The 10,000-nt window shown below is 42.1% G+C and overlaps 1 protein-coding gene across 4 annotated transcripts in view; it reads left to right on the top strand.

Annotated features, from left to right (window-relative positions):
* LOC138016239 (uncharacterized) overlaps positions 1–7,080 on the top strand; it is a 53,503-nt gene extending 46,423 nt beyond the window's left edge. For all 4 annotated transcript variants that reach the window (XM_068863411.1, XM_068863412.1, XM_068863413.1 and 1 more), the window contains one exon: positions 4,380–7,080. In XM_068863411.1, the coding sequence (XP_068719512.1) occupies positions 4,380–4,708 (329 nt within the window). In that variant the 3' untranslated portion in view covers positions 4,709–7,080. The remainder of the gene's footprint in view (positions 1–4,379) is intronic.
* The last annotated feature ends 2,920 nt before the right edge of the window (positions 7,081–10,000 follow it).

Raw genomic sequence — 10,000 nt, 5'->3', positions numbered from 1 at the left:
AGTGTATATGAAAGGTAATACCAAAGTGTTGGTGCCAGGATGTTTATATTCACATGCTTTTCATCTTCACCTGTAAAGCACAAATCATCATCATCCTCATCATCATCATTCGACTGCCGTACAGACTGCAGATACAACGCCACGCCACTGGGCTCTATCTGCCACTGCCTGGGCAGTGTCCCTGGCCAAGGTATCTGGATAAGTGAGAGGTCTGTTTCCCCTCCTTGGACAGGGTAGTTCCCCTAATGATAGATCGGAGATCACCTGGTCTTTCGCACGAAAGCAGTGGCTTGCGAATCTTGCTCTTCTTTGAGCCACAGTTTTGGAGATAGGAGGAAGTTCTCCGTAAATTTCGGCCTTTGTTGGATGGTTCTTCCAGGAGAGATTCTGAGCCCGCATAAGCAATCTGGTGTATGTGCCATCAAGGCGTTTTTCCAGCTCTTTGCTTATTTTCCACGTTTCGGCTCCATATAGGAGAAGGCTTTCAACACAGGCCCTAAAGAATTTGATCTTAATGGATTTTGCCATGTCTGATTGCCATCTAGAATTCAGTTTATTGCAAGCGGCCCATGCTTGACCCTTACCTGAAGTGAGCTAAAATCGTTCTTACTATTAGCAACGAATGACCCGAGGTAATTAAATTCATTAACCTCCTTTATGGCAGAACCATCTCGTGAAAGAATTGATTGGTGGTCAAGGTCTTGGTTGATAGGCATGAGTTCTGCCTTTTCTGCGTTGAGTGTTAGACCAACTTTCGCTGCTGCATTTCCCAGTGAAACAAGAAGCTCCTGGGCGGACATTATCTGCTCAGCTACAAGTGCAAGATCGTCTAAGTCTGCGTCTAAGTCTGTTAGATGTTTGTAGCTCAGTCGACCAGAGCGACGGCCTATATGAAGACCGTAGTGGTTGATACTGTCAACTGACTGTCTAAGGACATAGCCCACAACAATGACAAAGAGAAATGGTGCTAACGTGTCGTCTTGTATTTTGCCTGCTGTAGTAGGAAACGTCTCAGTTGGACAGTCGGGAGTTTGTACAAAACGCAATGGGTTATCGTGCATTAAAGCGATAGCATTAATTATCTCCTTGGCACTCCGCAGTTAGATGGTATATGTAACATCGCGTTCCTGTCCACAAAGTTGATTGCTTTACAAAAGTCAACAAACACAATGGATGCTTACTTTTCCTAGACCTTTAGCTCTTTAGTTATATGTCTGAGAGCGAAGATCTGTGGTAGCATAGATCGTCCTTTGCGAAAACCGTTTTGGTTTGTTCGGAGGAGTGGCTCGATATACGGAGTCAAGCGATTAAGAATAAGGGAGTTGTAAATCTTTGATGCGATCGGAAACAAGGTGATTCCTCTGTAATTTTCCGGCAGTCGCAGGTTGCCTTTCTGAGGAATAGGTTGAATATAGGACTCTGAGAGCGCCGTTTGTTCCCACTGAATGTCTCGTTGCAGAATTTAAGAAGCTGGTATTGAATATGATGATTCTTCCGTATTAAAGCTCGCATATAATCAGGACCTGGTGTTTTTTGGAGTTCCTGCTCCTTTTTAGGCATGAAACTTATACTTGAAGCTCGGCAAAAGAGAATGGATTTGTGTCGATAGGTAATTGATCAGAGACTTTGTAGTTGTAGAAAGGCTCTCTTAGGTCCACAGGGTAATGTTCTGGTTTATCGAGAAGTGTGCTGAAGTGGTGAAACCAATTGTTCAGATGATCTTTGGATTCTACTCCTTCAATCTTAATAACAGGTGAAGCTTTCTTGTTGGTCAACTCTCTGAGCGCTGCCCAGGCTGCAATGTGCCTGTTCTCTTCGTGTGCACTATCGATCTCTTCTGCTGTAGATCTAAGGTCTTAATCGATAACTTTGTTGTAGGCGTTATCTAGGGCTGATTTTGCAGCTTCAACCCAGCAATAGGAACCTCAAGCTGGGCGGATGTAGTGTGCCTCTGAGGCTTTCTTCAGAACACATATTGAGGATTGGACCTCTTCTCTGTCAGATATAGGATCAGACCTTTTTACCTTTTCGGTAGCTTCTCCAGAGGGTGGCTCGGATGCCTGCTATGGAAGATATGTTCAGAATTCAAGTAATTAGATGCAAGTGGTTTCAATAAGCGTCACGAAGTGTCCCCTTAATCTTCTCCTCAAGCTCAACATTACTCGTGTCTCGGAATACAAATAATTGTCCTTCAAATGCTGCTCCTCAAGTAAGAATAAACAGCTGCATTTACCCTAAGCTAAATATAACGCTAACCTCTACCCCTACCTTATTGTTGCAAATAGGTTGCAAAGGTTTAGACGTAAAGGGGCGCTTCCTGTTGGATGTCAAAATTGGGAGTGCATTTAATTACTTGCATTTCTGGAGATAAGTGTCCTGTGGTCTCTGCTTTGACGAGTAAAGTTGTTACTCGGACGCCATTAAATCCCAGGGCGTGACCTCCACACCCACAACGACTTATTCAAGACCATAGGGTGGAAAAACCAGAAAAAGCTTTCTCCCTGAGCTATCTTTGCTTCCTTTTCGAGCCGGCTGAGTTAGAAGCCAGGCCCACACGCCCCGCCAACCCTGTCTAGATTTTAAGGTCTACAACGTTGATGGAAGTGTGACTAAACCTGCCGAACTGGTTATACTACTTGTGCGATGGGCCCAACCGCTTGTTTATGAATATGTGATAGTTGTGCCTCCAGGTGCCTCTGGTAATTGTTCGTTGATTTCTGTGTATGCCAGAGTGTGAATGTAATTTGTCTCTTCACTGGATCGTAGTCTTCGAGGTAGGGGTTTTCGGCGTTTGCATAACGCATTTATTCATACTGCCTTCCAACGCCTTTCTCTTTGTACACATAAATATCGTGATCTATTAGTATGCCAACTTCTAGAAATGCCGGTTTTTTTTGGCAGCAAATCAAAGTATAGACCTTGCATGGAGCATTATTTTAGTGGTGGAGAATCTAGGCCAAAGCGCTTATAGTTGATCTTTCTAAAGTCTTCTACTGAGAACAGCTCCTAACAGCATCACACATGAATTGAATCGTTGGTCGGGGAACTCGCGTGGTGTTTCGCAATCAAACACATCCCAGACGTTGTGCGCATGCTCATAGTCTGCATTTGTAAAGTGAAGTACATGTGATAGTTACCAACTTCGGGACTTTTCAGGACTAATTTACAATTCTGTTTGGGGGACTTTGACCATTGCTGAGGGAAGACCACAGACCATATAAATCCACAACACTGGGAACTCCGTGTCCTGTTCTTTTCGATTGGAGTGTGGGATCTTATAAGTCCCACAGAGTTTATGAGTTTATTAACAAGGATTCTGAGACGGGGCCAACGGTTTATAGTCCTTACCCGAGGAGACTTGAAAGCCTGACCATTTGCAGATGAAATTACAAAAGCAGCACTTTCTCCACAGTGAGTGTTGGTGCGGCTGGAGCTGAAATCACAACCTATCGCTTGGCAGTCCAATGCTCAACCAACTGATCCAACCTGTCGGTGGTCATTCCTTCAATCGCTAGCTTGCTGTAAAAAGATCTTTTCATAGTACTTCCCTTTGTCTGAGAGTGAAAAGGGGTTCACTGCTGGTGGCGAAGTCCTGTACGAAACGGGTACAGTATTGTGTCATACCGAAGTCCAGCTACTTCTTGAAGTGACTTTATTTCCTCAGGGGAGGAAGCCAGACCAATCTTAGCAAAAATACACCCAAAGAACTCGATTCTGTATTTTCTCAACTTGTTCAGATTCATGGAGTCTGCAGAGAGTTCAGTTGAGCGCAGCATTACGCTCTGGTTGGGTTTCGTAAAACACTAATGTTTTGTGCACCGGTGATGCCAGATACCAGGGCTGACGTGATGCTAAACAAGGATTCGTTTCTTACAGCAAAATAAATCACAGGGACTGCTTAGCCTCTTTCTTGAAAACGGTCTTATAAAGGCACGTGGTAAAAGGCTTCATAAAAAGGTATTCACTTGCTTGGGAGTTAAAATCGAAGATTATTTAGTACGCTTTGCTGTAACTGGCCTCGTCGTTACAACAGAGGTGTATTACATAGATGTAAACGAGGACTTAATATTCATTTGTGTTATAGTAGAGACATGCCGAAAGACTTTGGGTCCCATGTTTTGATCTGTTGACAGGAAATTAATCGGTTCCATTCAGTCCTGAATGAAACAATCGGGTTTTTTTTTTCGACAGTACCCATGTCCCTGGCAATTTTTTATTATACTAGAAAAAGGGCATCCGATAAGCAGTTATCATAACTCTCCCATATTTTAAAGAGTAGAAAATGAAATCTGCATGAGGAAATATTTCGTCTTGGTAACTAAAATTGATGTCGTTTTGCAAAGCCTGTTACCAACAATTCATTGTTGTTTTATCCTTAGCCTTGCAAATCAAATGCCCGTTAAACTTTGTGCGGGAAAATATTGCCCAGAATCCTGACACTCGCCGATTTATACCAGCTTTCTTCACGTGTAATGGCAGCAAAAAGGATATTCCGGGTTTTCTTTCTGACCGCTGGATTCACAAGCTACCCAAGGAAGTAGACCGTGTTATCTTTCGTATTCTCGATGTGGAGAAGATTCAGCCTCATCGATATCAGCCTATCGTAGTAATGGGAGGAAATGGACACCCTTTTGATGAGAGGAAAAAGGAGATGGAAAAGGCTGTATTTGAGGCAGAAAAGTACCACAGCAATAATTTACAGATTTAACGAACATACTTTACGAGGAGGGCAATGAATGTAAGAGAAGGCAGACAGACAACTGCATTTGTGCCTGGAAAGTGTTGAGAATACCATTCGATTTAAAGGAATATTTAGGGTGACAGTTGTTGCGTGTAATCACGATTAGAGTGATCTTGAGACATTTAACAACTGGTTCATGCATGGTTTGCGTGCGTCTATGGGCCTCTTTACATGACCGCGGGTTGAATTGCCGCGCGGGTAACCCTTTTGCAGTCAAATGATTATAAGCGTTTACATGAAAACAGTAATGAAGCCGGGTTAGCCCCCTTTGCCGGGTAACCCATCTGGAGACTCTGGAGACTCGCCTGGTGACCAGGCGAGAAGGGTTGAACTTTCTTCAATTTCTTCATGTAAACACTGGCACTCTTTTTGCGGTTCAGCGCTCTTGCTCATGCAATTATGGGTTGTAAGTAGTTTTTATAGTGAAGTAGGAGCTGTGCTATTGGTGGTAACATGGCAACGTGAAAAATAGGAATACATTAGTTATATGAAAAGCGTTTAATAATACCGTGACGATTAAGGGTGCCGATTTAGAAGATTACTTCTTGTTCCAGATTCTTGCGGCTTTTCGTCGTACCTTGACGTAGGAAAAGACCGCAGATAGCCAGGTGTAGTATGGATTGGTTAGGGAGATTAAAATGACGAGGACTGACTTAGATGCATCCTTGTTATTGGCCGTTTTTATGCTAGAGACGTTAAAGTCGTCAAGACGCATTGAACGTCTGAGATGTTAAAGCCGTCTGGTGTAAAGACGGGACGCATGAAAGTAGACGACCTAACAGAAAGAGAAAAAACTTTTTCTGAAAAAGCCTGGGTTCTATCCTCGGAAGACACTGGAGACGAGGAAACTCGGCGCCAAATAAACTTGAAGTGCGCGAGTATACGAACAAAATAAACACGGTGGAATTACAACTTCTTAAGTCCATTACTCGACGTCACCAAGAAAGGCAAGATATAGAAATACAAATGTTTTTAAAGAAGAAAAATCAATCGAGAAAGCGGCTTTTGCAGGATATGGACGAAGAACTAGATGTGGCTCAGGCACTTGGCTTGTGTGCCGTAGCTATGAAGAGACCAAGGAAAGGACGAAGCGTGGATGAAGAAAGGAGTTCCTCGTTCCTCGCGACTCCTTCAAATTCTTCTTGGCCGCCATGTTGTTTAAGTGCTAAGCCTCGATTTCAGGATTAAACGCTAACTCGTGCCAGTCGTCTGTGGACGAGTAAGGGCTAAATGCGTCCCAGTAAGGGCTTCCCGTTTTTATACGAGACGCATTTAACGTCTGAGACGTTATAGTCGTCTGTTAAGTGCGTCGTTTAGACGCATTTAACAGACGACTTTAACGTCGTTAAATACGTTAAAGCGGTCAGGCGTTAAATGCGTCTGTCTTATTTATACTAGACGTTAAAGACGACTTTAAAGACGACTTTAAAGACGACGTTAAAGACGACTTTAACGTCTCTAGCATAAAAACGGCCATTCTTCTCAACATTGCGAAGGTGTTCGCGGAATCGGTCGCCTTGTTAACATGTGATGGATGTGACGATCAATACAACAAATAACTGTGAGAATCTGTAGGTTTGTAGTGCACACTGGTACATAAACCGTTGCCCCTGATGGCACAGTCGGTTAGTGCGCGACTTTGGTGCAAGAGGTCCTAAGTTCGATTCCCGAATCTCACATCCTCTTTCGACTTCTTTCCGTTCTGTGTAGCTTAAGTAGCTTTAAATAGCCGTAAATCGGAGCACTGATGGCGAGGGGGTAGTAAAATGAGCGCACCGTCGACCTCAGGTTTGTCAGTTGAATTACTGTTACGAGTTATCGACGTTAAATATGGTTGCTTTACTTTACTTTACTTTACTTTACTTTATCTAGGAAAGCCAATAAAGTTTCCGAAATTCCCAGGTATGTTTAAGAGCCGGATGAAAGGAATTTACGGAGGTTGTAAGTTGATCGAAGTTCTTCTCTGCTGGATGAAATAGCTCCGATGCAGTTGTCTATGTAGCGGCCGTAGAGTTCAGGTCTGGGGCCGTTGTACATGTTGTACCGATTAATAAAATACACTGATTAAAAAATTGGTGCCCAACAATTTTATTGACAGTCAGCGCTACAAACGTCACTAAAGCATAAGAATGACAGAATTCCATTCACCCTCACTTTTCATCCTCATAATAACGCAGTTAAAAGTATCATTCTTAATAACTTGTACGTTATGCAACAAATTATACATTGGCGAGACAGGTAGACGACTAGGCGACCGATTCCGCGAACACCTTCGCGATGTTGAGAAGAATGACAAGGGTGCATCTAAGCCAGTCGCTCGTCATTTTGATCTCCCTAACCACTCCAAACTACACATGACTATCTGCGGCCTTTCCCTGCATTAAGGTATGACGGAGAGTTGCAAGAATCTAAAACAAAATTCATCTTCCAAATCGGCACACTTAATCCCCACGGTATTAACGAATGCTTTTCATTTAACTAATGCAGTGTTATTTTTCACGTTGCCATGTTACCACCAATAGCCTAGCTCCTACGTATACTCCACTATAAAAGGGTCACCTCGCAGCTCTTACAAGGTCTCACCTGATTGGAGACCACCCTTGAGGTGTAACAAAAGAACAAATAACAGAAACAATGGACCCTAGGCCTAAAACAAAAGGGCTGCAACTCTATCCTCTAGGGTCCATTGTTTCTGTTATTTGTTCTTTTGTTAAACCTCAAGGGTGGTCTCCAATCAGGTGAGACCTTGTAGGAGCTGCGAGGCTATCGCTATAAAAACTACACACAACCCATAATTTCCTCAACTCGCTCTGACGAAGGGGTCAATTTACCTTATCAACTCCATTGATAAAACCAAATTTTTTTGCACTACTTCTCCACCGACGCAGCACTACAGTCTCTTTAGAAACTACCCTCTTTATTCATATGTTATAATATTATTTTTAACCACAATTGCTTGTAGTCTGGCAATCTGATTGGCTAATTTGTTGTTGTCGGTAAGAGTCTAGACAACGCTGCTCGGGTCACGCTCGCGTCAATTTGTCATGCAATGCAATAGCCAATCATGAACGTGCATTTTGGAAAATAAACCAATCTTATTGCGAGAAAGTTATAGACAACATTTGATCTTTCTTAAAAACCTCTTTGGCGTTGAATATTGTGGTAAAAACAAATCGGAAGTGGCTCAGCGTTGTCTAGACACAACACAACATTTTGACCACTGTGATGATGAATATCGTTGTCGATGAGAGTACAGACAACGCTGAATCTCTTTCGATTTGTTAATTTGTTCAGAGGGAATCTTCTTTTTTGCATACATTTGAGAGGCGAAGAGGCAAGTACAAATTAAAACATTTTGAGCTATAACTTATTCCATTCATTTGTTGGATCCATTTTGTGACTTTGCAATGTTATCAGCAATCAGGAATATTGATAACTCATAATTTCAGAAACTAGTCAATGGCGAAACGCAAAGAGTGGCTGTATGACCACAGGGCGATTAGATGGGGAAAATAGATCTGTTGATTGAGCTATAACAGGCCTGAACTCTCCAAATACATATGGGAATTGAAGAACAATAATGCTTTTTGCACCATTAATTGGTCCTTTTTTTGCAGAACCACTGCATACAGTGGGAAATCTAGATTTTGTAATCTCTGCTCCGCTGAAAATTGACTGAAAAATTCCACCTTATCGGAGCCAACAGTTCCACTCCATCAATCAATCCATAGTCCTTAACAAGAAGCAAGTACCCAGTCACGGTATAAAAGTTAATTCAAATACTTAATAGATCTTTTTTCACTCGCTTCAGTGTTCAATTCCTGCTCAAACTTGAAACCACCTAAACCTAGAAAATGATAGGAACGAAAGTATTCCCTAAACATTCCGCGACAAAGCATTACTAAGCCCTGACGCACCTACTACCACTTAAATGGCAAAATAGAAAGACCACGAGCTCTTAGATCACCTCAAGGCGGAGTTCTATTTCTTTCGCCTTTAAAACACTAAACGAAGCTATTTACGGTAAAGAGGGTGACAATATCGCAGCAACTATTTCGTCATTTCACTATTTCGTGATTTAAACATTACTTTAACAGTGACAAGTAACTTAGTCCTGAAATTTAGCATGGCTAAAAACCAATGCTACTTAAGGTGGCTTACTACAGTTTTCCGCGGCTTTTTTTTTGCCGAATCATCCACGCACGCACGAGCGAGATATCGTCACAACGCGCGGAAAATACACGCGAGTATTAAAGGGGAAACCCAACAAAAACAATAAACATGGCGGTCGTAAAAAAAATTTTTCAAATCATTTCCCGTTTCAGTCTTTTCAAGAGAGCAGAATGTTCGTCAAGTTTATTGAGAGTAGAAAAAAACTTCCTGCTTAGAAACCGTAGTATTCTAACGTCAGGAAAATTGTGTTTTCTTGACAACACCGATTTGAGTAACATGAGCGGGCACACTATATTGTCGGAACAACAAAACAATTGTAAAAGTACATGCTCACTTCCTTCCTTTTGGCAAATTGCTCTTGTAACTGCTCTGGTCTTTGGCTTGTCCAAACACAAAGTAGCACATGCGGCCGGAAAGGAGAACGACCCGAGCCATGCTTTAACAAAATGTCGTTTAGAGAGGAAGCGAAAAGTCGCCGATAAAATGCTTTCCTTACGTGCGAGTAAGGATACAAATGCCGAACCTCCAGCGAAACAAAAAAGCACTGGAAGAGACGAGAAACCAACAGATAGCCAGGTGAGTAGCTTCACTATGGATGCCATTGATGTTAGGTATCATTGTCACATGTAAAAGCCATGTGGTCAGTACTGAGGAGGTTGCAAAACTGAAATTGTTTCCAAGTAATTTTACCACAGAATTCAATAATTCAATACTAGAATAGCTGCAAGTTTCACCTACATTTAAAGAATTACTACTGTCTTAGAGCCACATCACCAGGAGCAAGGCCAATTGCCAAAAGAACAAGACTAATCTTCATGAACCTACTTCAACAGTGCCCTTGGCAGGATACAGAATTTGTGACTTTGGAAAACTTCAAAAAGATCTTGACAAATGCCAATTCTGTGACCAAGGTATATGCTGTACAGTAGTTTTAGAACATTTCTAGGCAACTATAGCCTACCAAAATTCAAGCTCATAATTTTTCATGAAGACTAAAATGTCAAAGGAATGTTTTCACACCAGTGAGGCTGGAAAAAATTAAGATGAATTTCTTGGGGTTTGCATAAATTCCTCTGCCATGAAAAC

The sequence above is a fragment of the Montipora capricornis genome, chromosome 9 (assembly GCF_036669925.1).
Source record: "Montipora capricornis isolate CH-2021 chromosome 9, ASM3666992v2, whole genome shotgun sequence".
NCBI classification, from domain to species: domain Eukaryota; kingdom Metazoa; phylum Cnidaria; class Anthozoa; order Scleractinia; family Acroporidae; genus Montipora; species Montipora capricornis.
This window is presented reverse-complemented; position numbering and strand designations above follow the sequence as displayed.